The sequence below is a fragment of the Oreochromis niloticus genome, linkage group LG23 (assembly GCF_001858045.2).
Source record: "Oreochromis niloticus isolate F11D_XX linkage group LG23, O_niloticus_UMD_NMBU, whole genome shotgun sequence".
Classification (NCBI taxonomy): Eukaryota; Metazoa; Chordata; class Actinopteri; order Cichliformes; family Cichlidae; genus Oreochromis; species Oreochromis niloticus.
The window spans coordinates 40,126,293-40,148,419 of NC_031986.2; the positions used below are offsets into that span (position 1 = coordinate 40,126,293).

The 22,127-nt window shown below is 39.2% G+C and overlaps 1 protein-coding gene across 3 annotated transcripts in view; it reads right to left on the bottom strand.

Annotated features, from left to right (window-relative positions):
* Positions 1-22,127, bottom strand: part of ncanb (neurocan b) — a 172,641-nt gene that overhangs the window by 71,666 nt on the left and 78,848 nt on the right. For all 3 annotated transcript variants that reach the window (XM_019352045.2, XM_025903081.1, XM_025903082.1), the window contains exon 10: positions 6,024-6,140. In XM_019352045.2, coding sequence (XP_019207590.1) covers positions 6,024-6,140 — 117 coding nt within the window. The remainder of the gene's footprint in view (positions 1-6,023; positions 6,141-22,127) is intronic.

Here is a 22,127-nt window from a genome sequence, read left to right on the forward strand (position 1 = left end):
TCCAATTGTACATCTAACCAGTAAAACCAAAGACCCCACTACCTAAAACCCACTTGATGTTGTCCTCCCAGAATTAATAAAAGGTATTCCTGCGATCAAAGAACTACTTTGCCTGAACACCTTGGGAGTTAAGTTTCTTCAGTAGATGAATTAAAATATACAGCCTTTACTGGCTTATGTTAGCATAAGCCTTTTTATTCAGCCGGCATCTAGCAAACAATAAATAATACAATATGTTTTACAGCCAAGTGGAACAACCCTGACCTGTATCGCTCCTGTGATAATGTGACAATTCAACAAACAAAAAATACATGTATTTAAATACACAGTGTGTGAGTCTTATTTACCAATATTCTATTACTGCATGTTCCAATTATAATCATCAGTTTTGATGATCAGTATTTGTGTAGCAATTACTCAGATTATTAGTTGCACTTTATGAGAATGGCAGCTTGTCCTTACAAGGCAAGTGTGACCATGTCAGTTCGACCAAACTGTTGAACTTTATGAAGCAGCACAGGTACTATTATCTCCTCCAATTCATCAGGCAAATGACAGAGAAAATGGAGGAGGGGAATCCACACCAGGCCATGAGAAAGATGGACAGAGATGAAGTGAGACAAGGGTTGAAACACAGGAAGTGAGAATAGGATGACCAGAATAATTTCCTACTTTTAACACCACCATTTACCTTCTTCACCCTATAACACACGCCGAATATGAAATCCAAAAATCACAGTTCATCTACTAGCTTTTAGCTTTGATTCTCTCTCAGACTTGTATGTGTTGCCAGTAATAACAGTGTGTTGTTGTTAATCCAGATGCATATGAGTGATTTACAGCCTGAAATTGCTTACCTGCCTGCTTGCTTTTTTGTCCTGATTGACGGACTGATGGACTGATAGAGATCTTCTGGCAAAGTAAATAGCAGTTGACCTGAAATAATTTACATAATTCCCAGTCTACTTAGAATCACTGTGATTTGTTGGCCAGTCTTTAGAGATAGATGGAGATAGGTTAATGCATTTCCTTCTGGACAAACCACATTTGAACTGAACAGAAAAAGCTGCTTCTGTCAGAAAGAGTTGGATTTTGTTTTTAGACTATAAATAAAGACAAACAATGATCCCAATCTTGAAAAAATATATTAAATTTGTGATTTATTGCTCTAGTTCCAGATCCTAAATCAAAAGAACTACAAATGCACCATTATAACCCTGTGTTGCATGACAGGAGTTTTTTTTTTTTAATATACTGTATACAGACTGCAGAGTACATTTGATTAGAAGCCACAGGGTCCTGAACTCTGACTTCTCATCCATGATGGTTTAAATGTTAACACAACAACTGAATAAAATAAACCTGTTGGATGTGCTGGAATGTGCGATACAGGCAGGAAGTACTGAAGAATGAAGTGTATGGCTGCTGCCATTTTCAAGGTCATGAACAAATGAAATCACTCGAACTAAAATGTAATCGTGGTGTTTTTTGTGATGAATGTGGGAGCATTCCTTTTACAAAACATAGGAGTACAGTTAATACTTAATATACCTTTTAACAGAATGGATGGCAATGAACACATTGTGTCACATGGGCAAAACTCTCCAAAAGCACCAGAGCATTTGTCACTATGAACAACTGCTACATATGGCTGTGGATATTCATAGAAACTGTACCATTAATTTAAAACATTTATAGCTCTCACACTTAAAAAGATCTCACAAAGTACTTCATACTTGATGATAAAATGAAAAGATAGTTATCACTGAGATCTAGGAAACTGTGTGTGCATGTCATGTATGTCCATGACTTGCACAAATTCTCACTACTACCTAATTCTTTTATAGAAACTGGATGATTTGTGGACTATCATATGCTTCTGGTCTCAGGGTTTTGCATTTAAACAAAATGAGATTTATGAGAGTCCAGTCAAGTAAAGTCAGAGTACACCAGAGTACACCAGAGAGGTGTACTAGTACTAGTTTCGTAGAGGAAGGATTTCACAAAATTTTAAAACCCCATTGACTTGTATCTCAGTCATGGTTATTAATTTTCTCTTTCTGCTTCTGGCTCTGTGCACACTCATACAAAAATGGGCCATTGGTGGGTCACATGACATTTCTTCCACACAAAATAATCTCTGTGAGTGCTGCTTATTCCAAGCAGAGACATTATCAGATAATGATGATAAAAATCTATAAAAAGCATAAAAAATCTAAAAGTAAAATGTAACTGTTGCAAATAAGAGACGAGATTAATGCTTCAGAAAATCATCAATCTGGTGCTTTAGTGCACAGAGCAGTAAAATAAACAATTTCAATGTGAATTAATCATTTTATTGGTGAGTGCGCTCTCAGCACTGCTGTCTGTTTCTATGCTGTTGGCTGCACATTAGAGCTCTGAAACTTTAAACTGGATACATTTGAACATTAAAGGTTACTGTCCCATAGCCCAATAAAGGAGACATGGAAATTTTAGTTTGTCAACAGATCAAAGTGAAATTAATTTCATTTACTGAACAGGTAATATTTGTGTGTGTTCTTGTCTTCTACTAGCTGCAATTCCAGCAGTGTAAAATAGACTTAGCAGCAGATAATGATCAGTTATAATGGCATTTATACATTTTTGGCATCACTAAATTAATGTATGCACCTTCCTGTGATAATGTGGTGTGCACTTCATTTGGTGGTGGTTTTAGTAAGGTATAGCTTAACAACTTCCACAAATAAAATGTATTTGCCCAACAGAGAATCTATAATCCACTTACTGTAAAACATGCTGTAAATGAAATGTTAAAGTTACCACTGTGACTTAGCCAGGTGAGAAAGGAGCCACTTTCATGATACAGAAAACTCTGATTTTGATTTCTAATCTCACTTCCTAGCACACCCCTCAGGTCTGTTCCATTAGGATTCAATCAGTGTTTACAGCTGGCAGATAAAGTCATAGTGTGTGTGAAATTTAGAGATTCTAGTATTAATAATAAGAAGAAAGATTTTTAAACAATATTTACTATTTATTATCATGGCTACTTAGGATACACTGATGCCTGGGGGCACTGCATCTGGTTTGTGTGTTTTTTCATAAAAAAGTAAACGAGGCTTTTATTAACCTCAGCTGTAGAAGGCTGGCAATTCGCCGTTTTGAAAAGTAGATGTACGAAGTTGATGCTTGTTGTGCTGCTGTGCTCTTGTTAAAGTTGTTTGGCTCACACAAACTTGAGTCCTTTCACTTGAGCCCACACATACCTATCATTTCTCAACAAGCCTTTTTGATGAAACTCCTGCAAGAAACAATAATATTATGACAGTAGTGTCTTTGAGTATTACATATTTCTTAGGCCATCCATGTGCTGAATACTCAGTCATCACTCAACAATAATTAAGTTTGCTGTATAGTGGACTGCCTTAGTTATTAGGTTTGTAATGCATCACAGAATGTGCTTCTTTTTTCTTGTTTTCAATTAGCCCCCAGTGTATAAATAGTCCTGCCCGCTTTGTCAGGCTTCCTGTGAATGTACCTGTTGTGTCCTACATTCCACGAGCTCTTGTTTTTACCCACTCAAGTTGCATTTGTTTAGATAGCATTTAAAAGCTTTCTGTTAACTGTCAACTTTGCCTCCTTACCTTAACATTGCAATCCACACGCTTCATTGTTACAACAAGAATGATTAGAGATAATGACAGATGATGATAGAGATATGCTACTTTTTCAACAAGTCCTTCAACTATTTTATTTGTGCAGTAAATTTTTATTAATTCATGCTGTATCTCCAAATCATTCCAGTTGTGGGATATGGATAATATAATTAATCACTGTGTATCAACATATGGTCATCAGACTTTGAGGCTTTGATGTGCCTCATCAATCACTTTTTCTATTGCAGCATTCTAAAAACTGGTTCTCATGATCAGTGGGATACCACAACTTCAAACAAGATAATGTCTCTAGATTTATTACTGCCCATATGTCTTACTGGCAGCCTTCTGTGGGTTTCGATAAAGTTAGAGCCCTGGATAGAAGTTAGAGTGGAGCTGGAAAGTAAACAATGAAATGTCCAAAGATAATTTTTACACTGTCACACCTCCATAAATACTAACTAGTAACTCACAGAGGAAACAAAAAGCATGAAGACAGCAGTTCTTTAAAATACTTTTCCCCGAAGAATTCCCAAAAGTTCCAGAGACAGTCCCTAAGGATGGCATTGCATCATTTTGCCTAAATAATCACCTTGTATGGAGCAGGGGCGATGGATGGAATACTGGTTTATTGGATTTTATGGTTATAATAGGATTGTATTGGCTGTCTAAAATCAATTTGAACCAGAAGAAAAAAGATGGAAGCTCTTTAATAAGCTGGCCATCAGTGACTGATTAAGGACAGTGAGGCTACACATGTGAAATGAAATACAGTTATTAAAGCTGACTTTCTACTCCCTCTTCAAAATAGCCCATATTTAAATTGTAGTCAAACATGTACTGTTATAGGTAGTTAACCTTTTTTGCCTTTAGCGGTAAGTAATAGTAAAACAAATCAGATAGGCAGCTGTTCTAATTGCTATTACAGCAATTTAGTTACATCGGGAAATAACAACTTCAAAGAAAAGAAAGCCAAAGAGAGACAGAAATCAGGAAGTAATGAGTAAATAACCAATAATCTGCAACTTTTTTAGTGCTTTTCTGCCCAAAAATTTTAGCTAAAATATCACAATTTATTCTAGCTGCTTCTAAAAACCATCAAGCTTTATGTAGCCTAAACCAAACCAGATGGCTAAAAATCATTACAAAGTGCGTTTGTGGATGTTATACATTCATTTGGCATCAATTTTCATTGATCCAACAGAGTGTTGATTGATCTTCAATGACATTCATGCAGAGGCATGCCTAAATGTTGTATAATAGGTACTTTTGAGTCAAAGCATTACAAGGCATTGAATAATCAGAGCCAGGTCAATATATTTACCCCTGATCTGTGACTCCTTTCCATAAGTATTGATCATTAAAACCACAGCGTGGCCGAATGTTTTTGTATGGATGACTGTGAAAAACTGAAAAAGACCATCAGACCATAGGATGCATGGACAACAGAACCACATCTGGAGATGTTTGTACTTCATCTGCTGGAGCTGTTACAGCAAGGACAACACAAAAACAGGACATGGCTTGATATGCACATACTGCAACACAGTGTAACTCTTGTGTACAAGCTAACATTTACTGTAGTCTTCCCGCAGAAATCCGGCCAGGACCCAGAATCAATGTCAGACTGAATGCTGTCAACAACTTTGCAACAAAGGTGATGTGTTTAAGCTCAGTCAAAGTCTGCAACTGAGTGTTTCTCAGTTTTTTAAAGTGCCATTCAAAGTAAAGTCACTTAAATATTTTCTACTACTGCCACATCTTCCTTTTCTTTCCTGTATTTTCCCTCATCCACTGTGGCGTGCACTGCTTTGACAATACTTTAATCAGCTGCTCCACTGCTCAGTGAGCTCAGAGCTCCTCTGTGGCCTATATGTCCTTGTGTCACACACACAGCCTCATTCACCTAAATCACTGCACTGCTATTTTCTGACAGACACATTCTCACATCACATAGCTGAGTGGAAACATGAGCTGCCCACTGCTCTCAGGGCAGAAGGTGAAAACACACACACACACTTGCACACAGTTGAGGCACATATTTTATACTTCATTTTGAACAGCCTCTGGCACAAACGGCTGACTTGCAGCATATGGAGATTCCATGTTCATTTTCAGTCACGGAGCTTGACCCAGGCCTCCCAGACCTGACAGTGAAGCCGCTGAGATTGTAATCAGAGTTATTCAAACATATAATATGGAAACAAGGCCCACAGAGGCAATCTGCCATTTCCTCATGAATTCACCTCACAGTAGAGTGCATATGTTAAATGTTAACTCAGAATATGCCTGTCATTATTTCTCCCTATGCTTCAGGGACGCAGCAGTTTGCAGCTGCTGACCTCTGAGGTTCCCTCACTCATACCTGACCTGGCAGTGACTCACCGATCTCACAGCTCTCTCCAGAGAACCCCTGAGGACAGTAGCAACTGTAACCATCCCCTTCCTGCAGGCAGCTTCCACCATGGAGACAAGGATTGGTCTGGCATGGATTACTCTCCACTGTCAGGAAAGAAAACAAGACGAGGGAGAAGTTAACTGAATTTATCAGGTATCTTTCTATAGATAGAGAGCATTATGAAAGTGTCTTCACAAACTATAACAGGCAATGTGCCAGCATTATGCCTCTGTCTCTGGCAGGACAGAAGAAGAGCAGAGTAGGCAGACAGTATGTAGAGCTGTCCCAGACTCTATGACTTTCAACAAGGTGACGGATTGGCTGTTGTTGCGTCTGTCATGCCCCTATTTATCATGACTGATAGTCAACAGGGGCACACCAGAAGGACAGTGTGCTAAGTTGAATGTCCCACATCTCAGGTCTTACTGATGAGACAAGGTCTTCATAAATTAGCTGATCATACTCCAGTCATCCATACTGATGCGGGAACCTATTTCTATGGCACATTAATGTGTTGCAGAGAAGGTAATAAATGCATTTTACGTTGGTGGGCTATAACTCTGTGCCTCTTCATGGGAAATGTTTTGGCAAATAGACGGTGGAGATTGAGATTAACTTGTAATTATTGAACTTATATTTTAGTATGGGACAGAGGGAGGAGAAAAATTTGACAAGGACAGTTAGAGCACAGAGTGATCATCAGGAGTTTTTATTCTGTGGGCAAAGGACTGTAGGGAACTGCCTAGATTAAGTGTCTTTTTATTATCCAATCCTGATAGGATTGCAGGCCCTGACACAATCTGTCAGGGCATCTAATACACTGCATCTTCTCCATAATAACACCCAGACTCACTTAATGATGTATGAGCATAGAGATGCTGTGCACAACACAGAGTGCACTTGGTCTAAAAGTGTGGGAACACTTGCATTTGTGGGTGCGTTACTGTCTTTGTAAATGTGCACATCTGGAAGCATATGTGTGCGGATATCTGGATGTTTCTCTGACCCTGAGTCATTGCATGCACATGAGATATAATGTGGCCGCGTGTTCAATTTTCTGTGAAACATGGTGATAAACTCCTGCTGTTGCAGAGGGGCTGCTGTTGATACAGCGGGCAGGGGCAATGATGGAAACGCTGGCTTTGAAAATACATAAAAGTGATTCGCCGAATGAGAAAAACCATTAGAGACAGGCTCATTTCTTAATTCAGCAGTGGGGAGGAAAAAGCAACACTGTACGTGATTTGAAAACATACATTGCTTAAAGGTTAATGACGTGCTGATGGAAATGGTGAAATCTCTAAGTATTAGTAGTGTATGACAAAGAGAAAACACACTAAGGATATGGTCAATTTGAAGGCTTGGTTGGGTTTGAAAATGTCGGGTAAATAAAAAATTGCGGAAATGAAGGAAAGAGGTGAAGGACAGACACCTTCTGAGTTGTATAATGTTTTTATTTCAGCTCGGCACAGATTCTATTGAACTTTATTCTGCTGACCTCAGATGCATAATGCAATGATTTACAAATCTTATAAATCCACATTTAATTCAAAATAAAAAAATCTAAAATGTACTTTTTTGACATTTTACATTTTATAATATAAATAAAACCATTAACTGGAATTGGTGGTGAAGAAAATGTCCTTCGCAATGTTGTTGTGCAGTGTTTGAAGGTATCAGTATCAGCGAGATACCCTTATGGTATGCACTTCAAATATAATAGAGCTAATGAAAATAATTGTCTCCCAATTCCCAATAAAAATGATAGTCTGCTCGTATTAAAAGCTAAGGTAGAGATCAATCTGGCTGAAGCAAGACTTCAAGTATACAACTTTATATTAGTGCACCAACAATTTACTGGTGGGCCCATATTAGCTATATGTTGTTAATAAATGCCTTTCAGTATCAGCATCTATAATTGCTGATAAAGCAAAAATTAAAAAAGCAAAGAAGAGACAAGACACATCCTGAAACTATTGTTACTGCTGATGTTGCATAGTTTGAAGGCAGAGGCTTTCTGCAATTTCCCTGTTGGTAACACAGTTTGGAACGCCTCAAAAAACAACGACTAGCTGATCCCAGCAGAGATTGGCCGAGTATTAATGGAAAAATAAATATGCAAGACAAATGTTAGGGAAATCTGTTTATGTTTCATATCTGTTTATGTTTCATATGTTTTAGAGTTTTAAATATCTATATGGTTTCTTCAACATACCTCTACATGTTATCTTTTAAATGTTTAAATTTAAGTTGCAATGAAATAAACCAATGGTCTCTTTTCCACTTTAATAAACTGCTTGAGTCACACTTACTCAAACTTTACCACATACTGCCAAAGATAAGTCTGACATATAATAATCTCTGTCAGTTTTTGGACATTCAATCAGTTACACAAATGTCTCAAGTCTTGACTGGTGCAGTAGAAAAGGCAGCGATGCACACAAAGTAACTGGCAGCTGAGGACCAGGTTATCAGTGAAAAAGGCTTAGGGACCCAAAAGGCAAACTCCTTATGACTATACCCCCATTCAGTCAAACCACAGAGAGTAATACTATAGCTTTGGCTTGTGGTGCTGTTGGAATTAATGTCGCACAAGGCTCTTCTTTGCAATCGTGAAAAATTAGAATGACAGATCTTCAAAAGTAATCCATAAGCTCTTTAAGATATCAGTGCATGGCATTGCCAGCTGATAGAAAAAATTAGAGCAAAGCTTGTGTGTGGCAGCTGTGTTTATTCATGTATGTGGGAATGTATGCATTTATGCCTTAAAAACCTCATAAATGAATTCCTATTGGTTCAATTTTTGCCACAAAAGAAATGATTTCTTGCTATAATTAAAGTAGTTCTAGCAAAATTGCCTTAATAATGAGTTTAAAAGGACTTTTCCTCGACCAGCAGTGATAAATGGTGGCAGTGCCGTCTATGGTAATACACAGACAAGGAGCTGAGCTGTAGCAGAATAGAACATTGATCCAATCTGCAGACAATTAGTAACGACTTATTACACACAAATGAGACCGTGTTCTTCACCATCTGTCCACAAACAATAGCCTGCAGACTTAGTGCTGAAATCACAGGTATGGATTGTGTGAGTACAGGAAAATTTCAGTACACATCAAGGTTCTGCTTGAATGTTTAAGAAGACACAAAGCCAGCCCACTGCATCTAGTACTTGTGTGCATGTCTGTACACGTATATTAACTGCAAGGTATTATATAAGTGGAAAACAGTTTTTAAAAAGTATGAGAGGGAGGAGATAAAGCCCCTGGTCCGTGATACAGATGATAGGAGAAGATACAAATTCACATTTATTAAAGAGAAGCACAAGTATGAGAAAAATGCCAACTAGAGAGGGACAGAAAGCCACAGAGTGAACTATCATACATTTCTTCCTCTCTTAATGCTGCTAGCTTATGATTAATTACACACTGGTCTTTAAATAGGTCGCTCCTTCTATCCTTTCTGTGTGTCTTTCTCCTTCTGTGCCGAAGACTGAAGAAGAAAGATAGGAGGCTAGAGTCCGAAAAAAGACAAGGGGAAAGACAGAGAAACTTGTCCCTGACATAGACACATGGAAATAGGCAGATATAGCAAAAGAGAGACATTTTAAGCCTTGCAGGGTTTCAACTTCCAGGGCTAAGGTCTGCGGTGTGAGACAAATTCATACTCACAAAACAGATAATGTAAAGTCTTCATCCCTGACAATGAGCAGATATTGCAACATCTCTTCATTCCTCTGCAGAGTTTTATGAAATATGTTCTGCTGGGTGACATTTTACTGCTCCATTGGGTCATCTTTAGTTTTTTTCTAAGCCTCTCAGGAGAGAGATTATCTTAGCGTTGTGGCATATTTGGGAAGCTACTCCTCGATGTGTGCTCGTACACACACAGGATTTAGAATGGACCATAAAAGAGGATTGCACTCGGGGAAATGTCTCAAGTCCTATGAAGTCTGAGGCTGAGTGGTTAGCAAATTCATCTGAATGGAAGCCTGCTGAAAAGGTTGTGCTGACAGAAACACTGAAGTCTGCATGAATAAATGTGTGACACGCACACCCACACGTGGCAAAACTGCACACATATGCACTTACATTTACTGTATATACACCTGCTTATCACCCACCATTTAGCTGTGCTTGGACTCAGTGAACCTTGTAATAGCTTTGCTGAGACACAGATCATACCTCAGCCTGTTCAAGTGTTCCCCCTCTCTGAGTGTGATAAGCCATCACCTAGGCCCAAGCAAGAGCTGGCCCGTAAAAATTTAATGCTACAATACATCCCGAAAAGGTACTGAAGCACACAGAAATGTTAGAGCCATATGAATGCCAGCGCTAAACTGCAAAGTATGGGCTTCACTAGAGTTGTTGTCATCACTGTGGCAGCTCATCTGTGTGCGCAGTGTGAAATATTTATATAGTCACTTGTTCAATGGCCACCGTGAACATATATTTTACCACAAGTTCATTTTTTGTATATGAAAGTGGCAACATTGGTGCTGTATATCTCCAAGCATTCCCCACACTTGGGGAGTCTAGAAAAATTTAAAATAGAGTAAAATACGCAAAAAACTAGAAATGTTGAAACAATTCTGCGGAACGGTGTAAAGGGGCAAAAATCCACAAAAATATTTAAATGGCTGACATCTTTTAACAACCCCTCATTAAGCATGAAAAATAGTTCCAAAATGAAAGTTTTGCCAACACTAAGAGTTTATAGCCTGGAAGTGTTTCTTGTCATAGTTCTGCACTGGTCTGTTTGCTGTTTTGGTCTTTCTCTTACAGTCTAGGTATGGCCGGGCAGGAACAAATCTATCTGTAGGTCTGCCTGGGTCTATGCTCTTGGACTGTCAAACTGTTGTTTCTCAAGTCTCATTCTCAGCCAATACTTAAGGACCAGATCCAACAGCCACTCTCCACCAGGCTGTATGCTTCGTGGGGGTGGTAATTCCCTTCCTTCCATGACTCCCTTTTATTTTTGTAAGCTTTCAAGTTTAACCACTGCATTTCCTTGTTTCTTGGTGTTCTGTGTGACCAAAGAGCAGCTCCTTTTCTGGTGTAACATATCGATCCCTGTTGATCTGGAATCCTTCATCAGAGAACTCACTGCATCAACTCACTTGCCAGTCCACCCTCCAACAGCTCTGTTTGCTGGTGTAAAACAGTGGTCCCCCTCCACGGACCCCTCTTGGACAAACCGAGTAAGCAAACTCACTGATTTTAAAAATTATCCTCTGGAACATTTCTGTGGCAGCCTTGTCTGTGGACTCATCTGGATTGCTCCTGTCCCTGTAAACCAAACCATCACCAGGGATTCTGTTGTCTAACACCTGCATCTGTGGGTAATTGTTATTGTTCAACAAGCTTTGAGTTGCTCTGCATTGGGTCTTGGTATACAACAGCCGCTCAGGTGAAAGAAAATGTGTTTTCAAGAACTGTTTCATAACATCCCTCTATTGATTAGAACAAAATGAAATAACTAAACAATACTGATGGAGAGAAGAACCATGACTTAGGAGATGACAATGTAGTTTCATCTATGTTTGCCAGGAAATGACTGGCATCTCTAAAGTTGCATATGTCCACATGGTAACCGCTTAAAAGAAACTGTTGAAGTAGCCAAAAAGTCATGCATTTCACTTTTTCTCTGCATAAATACAGATGTGCTATTCTGCTCTATTCAGAGCTGATATTTTTGCACAAGTGTAGTTAGTGACTCGTTCAGGAATGAATTCCATTCACTTAGACTTGATCAGAGATTTGGGCTGTGCACTCTGGTTTATTGTTCTAACTTTCTAGGGCACAAGAAACAGAACAATCATCAGAAAAATTGCCACATTTGTGCTTTTTCCAGGTGAAATAAGTTGAAATGTGTGCTGCACACATGCCTGTAGCCGAAGCTGATGTAGGACACTGGTAATCAGTGGATATACAAAATGGGCAGCCTGAATAAAAAATGTTTAAATGTGTTTTGCTTTGTTTCAAGGAGTTACCCTTTTTGATATAGTATGTAATTGAGGCATTGTCAAAAAATTTGCGGACTTCAACACATTAAAATTAAAAAACAGTTTAGTTTTAGTTTTCTTGATCAGCTTTGCAGTGTTTCTGTCTTCTTCTATGAAAATCCCATTCTGACTACTCGCACTTGTGCCTCTGAGAAGTCGTCTGGGTTTTCTCCACTAGTTCAAAGCAGGATCCCTTCAACTTCAAACATTTTGGGGAAGAGGACAAAATCATAGAAAGCTAAAATTAGGGTGGGTTGATGTGGTCAAAAACACAACACAATGGCACGCACCTGCTGTTTGGTCTTTGAGTAATAGATGGTGATTTTATTTTCATCCTTGACATGAAATTTTGATCAGTTTGACACAGAAATTGATGCTTGCTCTCTATGAAAGTTTGAGGTATATGCTAAAATTGCAGACACGCAAGTAGAAGTGGTCAAAACGTGACTTCCTGGGGATGTTTCAGAAATGATGTGCACGTCAAAAAATTAAAAACAATGTTTTTAATTTTTAGAAAACAATGTTTTTAATTTTTAGATGCAGACTTGCTGAACTTCATAGTCACACCTTTTATGGTATACAGACATACAGGAAATGAGAAAGAAGTGAAAACCCATTTAACTTTTAGGGATCTCACACCTAAGTTCTAATTATTCTTATCTTCTCCTTAATACTTCTAGTGTTTGCACAGCTCAGCATTGAGTACTAGGCCAGATTGTATAAAACTAGAAGTGCTCTTTAAGATAATTAGGTGCTGCATGACTTTCCATGATGAAAAATACACCCATTGTAAAAAGTTGGCTCTACTGTCTGCTCTGCCAAAGTCTACTGTTCAGTCAATAATCCGTATGACCTATATGACTTCAAATTTCCATCTTGCCTCTGACAGGAATGACATAGAGACTCACATGTCTGAACATTATCCATGTATCAGTGTCCCCTGGGCAGGAAAGTCACTCAGTGCAGATCAGCCACAATTACTGCCACTGCAAGCTGAATACACACTGGGGAAATATAAAACCGCTTTGTGCTGAAATATAGATAACACGTCTCTCTAGCACAGAGATGTAGACCCCAGTGCAGTCTTAGATTACTTCAAAGTGATTGATTTACAGAGGTGAGCTACACAAAGGTGGAAAGGGAAGGGAAGAAGGTGGAAAAGGGCAGAAGAAGAGAGAGAGTGAGACAGAGGTTAAGTTTACTTGTGAGTAGTGCAGCTCTCGCCTCTTACTGATGTCGGTGCACCAGCTGTCAATTTAATGCGCCCAAGAGCTGTCAGTCTGCAGTCTGGAGCATTACACTAAACTTCTCAGGCCTACAAGTTAAGGGATCATGTACAGAACAACCAGTCTCAACTCCCTGGGACAAAGCTGCTTCCTGCTCTCCCTTTACCAGTCTAAAGCAGTGGTACACAAGATACGTGTGAAGGCTGGTAGTGTTTTAGAAGAAAATGAAATATGGTTTAACTGAATGCAATTCATTCCATCCATCCATCCATCCATCCATCCATCCACCCTCTTCTATTTATCCAGTTAAGGGTCATTAGGGAGCTGGAGGCTATCACAACTGTGGTTTTCAGGTTTTAAAAATAATCTTTGTATTTCCTCTTTCTTGGTGAAATGCTATGTAATTGCAATATTTTCACTTCCTATTGGTTACTCTATTAAAACAATTGGGGATGTAAAAATATAATCTCATGGTTTTCACGAAAAGTCGGTTACATCTGTGCTACAAACTGAACAATGCAAATTTTGCACTTTACTCTTTTCAGCTACCAAGCTATTGCATACAACTATTTTCAAAACATTCCCTGGTAGACCTGTTCTGATCCTATGCACTTGTGTGATTTTACCACTGACCCCAAGCTCAAATACCAATTTTGTTTCAAAATGGCCTGACTTTTGTGTGGAGGATCATTGGTGGTAAAAAATGCTGGATCTCCAGCTATGACTCAGAAACCAAACAGCAGTTTTTTCTTCAAAATTATACAGTTTTCAAAACTTAGAGTGATGTGTCAGGTCAAGGGCTGGGACCAGGACCATTCACTATTTTTTTCAACTTTCAAGATGTTGTGCACCTCCAATTTGTCCCTCAGTAAGAGTATCAAAACTGACTTCTTGTGTAACATCCTGTGGCCTTTGATGGGGAACATTCAGCAGAAAAAACCTGACCTGCTGCATATACCATCATTTTTTGATAATACCAAAAACTTCTGCTTAGTGCCTACCTGGGAGGCAAATGCCCCAGTGCATCCCACACGGAGAGGCAAAGGTGATAAACAGAAGACATTTCAGTGTACAGAACAGATTCAGTGTGATACACCATAACAGGTGCAAAGCAATATAGCAGGACTGCCAGTGGCAAACCTAACAACAGAAGCTGCTTAGTAAGCTTCGTGAACATACACAAAAAAATGACCTTGAAGGGACAATCAGCTAAATGTTAATTATGGAGAGTTGCATATGCAACTATGGGCATGCAATTTTCTGCTACTAAAGGGTTTGTTTTGTAACACCAGGCAACGTCTTTTTTTCAGTGTCTCCTGAACGTCTAGTGTTGTCGTCCATATGACCTCCAGTATATGGTCCAAAATGTGGTTGTTGTGGACGTTTTTTTCAATGGCAAACTTCGACTCATTATAGACATTGTTTTTATACTGCTTCTATAGGCTCTGTAGTCCCATGTATCCAAAGGGTGGAGGGCATGTTTCCTATACACAAACAGTTATGTGTGAAGGAATGCAGTGATCAGCGGACATCTCCAAGATTTTGCAGGCTCTTAAGCTAAATGAAAAATGTGCAGCTGCATGGTGGATTTTGACCAGATATGTCCCCAGCTTCTCACAGACAGTTTGCAAAATGTGCGCATCGACAGATAGTCCAGTTCATACATACACTTGTATAAACTCCATTGCAACTTCTCTCAGTCCTGCTACCGATCACAACAACATTCACTTCCTCTTTCAAAGCTCTTCACAATAAAACAGGGTGCTCGTAAAAATAACCATATATAATGCAAAAGCTCATTTAAACTTAGTAAACACATTGTAGTCCTTCTAAAAGGAATTTCAAAAAGTTTTTCTAAATACTAAATACCATTATTATTTTAAATTTTAACATGGATCTCAACGTTTTTAATCTTTCAATACATTTTAATAAAGTTTTAGCCTAGTTACAAACAATTAAGTTGATTTATTCAAATAAATAAACCAGTTAAAGAAAAACAAGAAAATGTAAAATAAGCACAAAAAATACATGCGCTGAATAAATAAATTGGTCAACACGCAATAAATTGTTTTTGTTTATAAATAATCTGTTCTTTTGTGTCATTTTCAAACAACAATGTTGCTATTTGTAAATAACAAAATATTACATTTATTTATCATTAAATTTGTTGAACATCATATTGACCTCCAAGTTGGGTCATGGTTGGATGTCTAAATTGTGGACCTAGTTTGTACATCGTATAGATGTCCAGAATTGGTCATGGACCAAATCCAATAAAAAAATGATCTGTACGTCTATCTGACAGCCAGTGTTTAGTGGGAAGGTATGAAAATAACATTATCTTAGTTAAAGTTACTTATTTCATTAGAATGAATTGATAGGGTTAGATTGTCTTGATGCATGCTCAATCATCCAGGTAAGTAAATCCCAAAAGGTTGAATCTGTTCATCTACAGATAGCGTTTTGGGATAGGATTGGCTTATTTGAAATATCATCTTACCAACATCAAGATATCGGGTTTGAAGTTAAAATAATATTCACTGACAGGCGTTATCGTCTTACCCCTGTTTCCCTGAAAGATACCATGAGGTTTCATATTAAAGTTTTACCCACACTAGACTTTTGCGGGAATGGTAGTAAGACAACAACTTCTATAACCTCATCCTCCTTCACAACGCTGTCAAATTATCTTTTTTATTATCAGTTTTATTGAGAAACCCTTAGGGGTGGAAATTACACAGTCTGCATTTAACTGAAAGACCAAGGGATGGCAATCAGGCAAATTCTGTAAAAAAAAAAAAAGTCTAGGAGCAGCTGCCTCAGAAGTGTGTTCTCTATGATTTAATGTCATTATTGAACGGCTTGTAAATGTACATCTAAATCTGTTTTTTGTCTCTCACAGTGTGTAGTCAAAGGTTTCAATTGTCAGCGTTAATCTATAAAACACCCCAAAGTTCTCTGTGCAAAGTCACCTTGTCAGTGTAGTGATAAAACTGATTAGGGTAGGTGGATGTAAAGGCCAAAAAACTACAAACAGTGTGAAGTCATTTGTAATTCTATTGATAAGTCTCCTGACTACTGATCTCGTCAGGAGCTGATTGGATGATCAGAACACCTGATGCACTTCAAAAGCTGCAGACAGAAGCCTGCACCCTTTGGGAATGTGTTCCTATCTTAGAGGCAAGGTTGTTCATGGAGCAGGTGTAGTGATGTGATTACTGTACCGAGGCTGAGTCTGACAAAATAGGATTTATGAGCACTGCAGGGGAGGGAGGAGCTTTTTCTGTCCATCTGACCACATATGGTGTCCTTTGTCTAGTTGCAGTTACACACCTGTGTGTGTCTGTGAGAGAGAGTGTGTCCAGAGGTGAAAAGGGGTGAAAGCAACACTGGATGTAAACTGTAGTTCTAGATGTCAAACACACTGCTCAGCCATTCCACATGTAACCAATAACAGTGCTCCATTAATTATTAATAAGAATGCTTAAAGTTGCAATCAACACTGGATTACTCAAATGACTCCTACTACCTTGCCAATATAGTAAACTGTTCCAAAGTATTATTTATTTAAATCGTGCTCGGATCAATTTCAGTCATATTTCAATGGGGTAAGTTAACCCTGCTGGTGTATGTGACACAAAACAGACAGAGCTGTGGAGATGCATAAAGGAAATAAGCCCAAATAACATGTATTACCAAATAAAAAATTAAAATGAAAAACAAGACCATATATATAGCGGTCAAAAGTTTGGACACACCTTCTCATTTAATGGTTTTTAAAGCCACCCTTTGCTTTGATTACTGTTTTGCACACTCTTGGCATTCTCTCGATGTGCTTCATGAGGAGGAGTTCCCACAGATGCTGAGCACTGAGGGCTCTTTTGCCTTCCCTCTGTGGTCCATCTCATCCCAAACCATCTCGACGGAGTTTAGGTCAGGTGACTGTAGAGGACAGGCCATCAGGCACAGCACTCCATGGCTCTCCTACTTGGTCAAATAGCCCTTACTCAGCCTGCAGGGGTGTTTGGGATCATTGTCCTGTTGGAAAATAAACGATGGTCCAACTAAACGCAAACCGGATGGGATGGCATATCACTGCAGGATGCTGTGGCCTTCAATTTTGAATAGATCCCCAACAGTGTCACCAGCAAAGCATCCCCACACCATCAAACCTCCTCCTCCACGCTTCATGATACGAACCATGCATGTAGAGACCATTCTTTTCTGCGTCACACAAAGACAGCAGGTGGAACCAAAGATCTCAAATCTGAACTCATCAGACCAAAGCACAGATTTCCACTGCTTTAATGTCCACTCCTTGTGTTTCTTGGCCCAAACAAATCTGTTATGCTTGTTGCTTTTCCTTAGCAGTGGTTTCTTCGCATCTATTTGACCATAAAGGCCTGATTCGTGTGGTCTGAACAGTTGATGTAGAGATGTGTCTTCTACTGGAACTCTGTGTGGCATTTATATGGGCTCTAATCTGTGGTGCTGTTAAATTGCAATTTCTGAGGCTGGTGTCTCGGATGAATTTATCCTCAGCAGTAGAGGTGACTCTTGGTCTTCCTTTCCTGGGCCGGTCCTCATGTGAACCAGTTTCATCGTAGCACTTGATGGTTTTTGCGACTGCACTTGGGCACACATTCAAAGTTTTAGCAATTTTCTCGACTGTCTGATCTTCATTTCTTAAAGGAATGATGGACTGTTGTTTCTCTTTACTTAGCTGATTGGTTCTTACCACAATATGAATTCTAACAGTTGTCAAATAGGGCTCTCAGCTGTGTACCAAACGGACTTCTGCACAACACAACTGATGGTCCCCACACCATTAAGAGTTCAAGAAATTCCACAAATGAACCCTGACAAGGCACACCTGTGTAGTGAAAACTATTTCAAGTGATTACATCATGAAGCTCATTGAGAGAAGGCCAAGGGTTTGCAGCGCTGTCAATAAAGCAGCAAAGGGTGGCTACTTTGAGGAATCTAAGATATAAAGCATATTTAGAGTTATTTATCAATTTTTCTTTGAGTAGATAGCAAGAGAGCCAGAGAGTCCATTGCAATTTTAAATAAAACTTTCCATTTTCAACTTCATCTCTTTTTAACTATATTGAATTTTTTCTTGCAAGCAAACATATACACACACACACACACAAGGACACACACACAAACACACAAAATATGAAAAAGCATGACACTTGCGATTAGCTACAGCACCAGAAGCCCAAGACAGCAGAAAGCAGCCGATGCACTCTTAGTGAGCACCTTGTGGGCCGAGCGTCACACTGAATCAGCCTGGATAAGACCGGGGAGGAGTAACATACCAGGGATTCAACACAACCCAATTCCACAGCCCTGTAAAGCGAGACTGACGAACAAATTGAGGGTCCATTGTTACAAGAGCAGCACTTGTAGCGTCTCCGATCGTGCTAAATAAATTGCATTATCTGGACTGTCAGAGTGGCAGCAAAATAATCCATCCTGGCTTATCATCACAAACACATTCGATCCACTTTGGGTTTCTTTCCCCTTCTCTTCAATTTGTCTTTGCTTTCATTTTCAGAGCTTTGTGAAATAAGAATATTGAATCAACCACATCCTCCCATTTTTAACTGTCCAATAACATTTTATATACTCACAGAACTAAAAAGGGGCTTAAACACTGCCAATGATTATGAATTATTTATATTTTGACTTAAAGAATTTGCAGCGTTACACATGAAGTGATTGCACAATTCCATCAAGATGCACGATGAATGAAAAATATGCTGTCAAATTAAGTGTGCAATGAGTGCAGTATGCAGTTTCATATTTTCAGTATTCAGTAAGCTGCACTGCAAAATGTGCCACATGAAGTGCAGGGAACATGATGGTATGTTTTGACCTTGAAATCCACAGTCCTCCTCTGATATTTTTATGCCCTTGTAGCACATGTGGTGCAAAAGATTTACAAAGGAGTTCCATGCAAATCAGAAGCAAGAGGTTGGAAAATGAGTGAAATCTGTGAGTTTTGGCATTTTCAGAATAATAAGGAGGTTTTAGCAAGAAAAAATGCTTTTGATGTTTTGTTAAACATTGTTTCAAATAAGCTGTAAAACAAATTATCATTTAAATTTCTGTTATATGTCATCTAATGCTGCTTGTAGACTGTGTTGGATATAACTCTTGGTGGGTGTATAGATCAGAAACATTTCACACCTACAAGACACTGTATTTCTAACTGTGATTGTTAGAAATCATGGAACTAAGCACTAGGTGCACATCACCGAGACACTAGAATTTCAGTATACTCAAGAATGTAAATGAAATTTTAAAAGGAACAACCTTCCGTGGAAACAGTGTGATGGTGTACATTTGGGTCTTGTTAAACTGGATCAAAAACAAAAATACTTTCTTGCTTGGTGAAGCTTATTTCCACTCTTTACTTGAAAATGATGAGCCATTTCCTCACTGTGATTGACACATATGCTAAAAAGAGATGAGGCCAATGCTGAGACTGGCTGAGAAGGCAATGATTAATCTCCAAAATACTTCAGTTTCTATTCTACTTCTCCCAAATCTTTTCTGCAAAAATCTACAAATATGCCAAGCATGCTTGGAAACACTCTCACTGACTTCGGACACACGACATTTTTTTTGCTTTAAATGAAAAGCAAAGGCGACACATGCACAAACACACAGAGTTCTATTTCCATTCCTTTAGAGGACATTACACTTTTATCCGTTTCAGAGTTCTAAACCCTAAGGATAACTACTTCTTGCCTAACCTTATATTGAATGAGTTAAACTTTAGGGACTTGTTTTTTGTCCCTGAAATCTAGTCAGGTCTCCACAATGTGACTATCTAAATGGATTTAGGTCAGAAAATTGGTAATAGAAGGCAACACACACACACACACACACACACACACACACACACACACACACACACACACACACACACACACACACACGTGTGTGGTTAGGGAATCTCATCTTCCCTTGTGTGTATGTCTCTATCCCACTGTGGTAACCACGAGGAAGTTGTTCTGACAGCATTGCAGCACTATTACTACAAGCAAGCTGTGGGCAGGAGGGTTTGCCTGTAGAAATATTTAAAACTCAACAAAGAAGAACTACTTTAGATGACCCCAGAGTGCTGCTTGCCAGCAGAAACTCAGAAAATTGTATAATTTACACCTTCATATCCTCTACCCATTTAGAGACCTTCCCCCTCTTGTGACTTGTAATTTTTCCTCGTCTCTGAATCCTTCTCGCTGGGACAGATCCGTGGGTGTGTCTGACATGCCCTACATGAAGAGACCGCTCAGCCCTTGCACCCGCTGTGGGCTGGCTGCTACATGATGCGTTGTGACTGATGCTGGGAGCCAAACACCGCTGCCACTGCTCTGCTCTGCCTTTAGCGCCACAGAGAAGGAGCAAAGTCAGTCAGGCAATCTGGCAACTCAAAACCCCCAGCTGGGTGCACTCATCCTCTCTGCTGCCACTCCTCTGTAGCTAGAAAATACCTCAATTCGAAATCATACATTTCGCTGTTAACCTTGATGGCAGGCAGCTCCATTTTTGACGGCAAGTGCACGCATGTGTGACTTGCTGAGATCCTGACAGGTGTGCGCGCGTGTGTCTGACTGCAAATGGAGAGCGAAAACGTGAGAGGAACACGCAAGGACGCTGCTATTCAAATCATGTTTGGTGTGCTACTAGAATGTTATGCAGCCATTGTTTTTACGCTGTGCCTAGTGACCTGTTACCATAAAATTAATGCCTAGATGCTCCGCACTTGGTTGTAATAAAAGTAACTGATATTTTGTCTCATTTCTCTGACCTCGGAGAGGACAGAACTGTTGCATACCTGTCTCTTTCAGCAAAAGGAAGCTGATTCCTGACATCTAATCTGATGGCACTTGAATGCTCCATTGTAATGGTTACCTACATCATGCAACCAGGTGAGTGTCTTCTACTCTGCACGGTCACACAATGACTCCACATAGGGGATTTTATTCTGTCTGACAGCACCATGTCAAGCTCTCTGTCTCCATCCATCGCCCCTATCACCTCACAATTGGTGGCACACAGAGGTGATGTTGTTCTTTGCTTCACTGAAACTCTACAAACCAGTAGGATCCCAAAGTCTGTGCCTGACAACAAACACTCAGTTTTTCATTGGGTCAGAAAAAAAATCCCTGAGTGAAATGCTCTCTGGTTTTTGTTCTTGTTTTTTTCTTTTTTTCAATAGGGTGACATACGACCCAGGAGGGGTCTTCATTCATCTTCTTTTGAGTAGCTTCAAAATGAAAATGAGTACAATAAAACAGGCAGAGATGAGGATGCCTCAATGCTCCACCAAGCAGCTGATGGCTGTATCTGTTGTGAGATTTTACTTTTAGTTGGTTTACTCCTCATTGAGTCAGCTGGTTTGAATGTGACTCATTCATAAAGGCAACAGGAGCAAATGTTTGCCATATTTTGGCTGATATGGGAGTAGGACCAATTATCGTAAACTTGCAATACAAAAATGCAAAGTTACTGAGAGCTGAATGGGAGAAAAGACCACAAATGGTCACACAAAGGAGCTTTATGCATGTGTGAGTATAAAGCTGAGTAATAAAAAGTCAAATGCATGATTAGAAGGCATATGTTGTGCCCAGGGACACAAAAAAACTGAAGTTTAATATCGATTGTTACTGCATTACTAGAGTTAACGCCGCACTTTTGTCTGCCTCCCAACTGATCTTTAGAGGGCTTTGAGATGAGAAAATATTCATAAAAACAACAACAAAACTTGTTTATCAATTCTGTTGCGGATTTGCTACCAGGAAGAGTCAAGAGATGCAGTCATTCATCTGCCATAATGGGAGCTC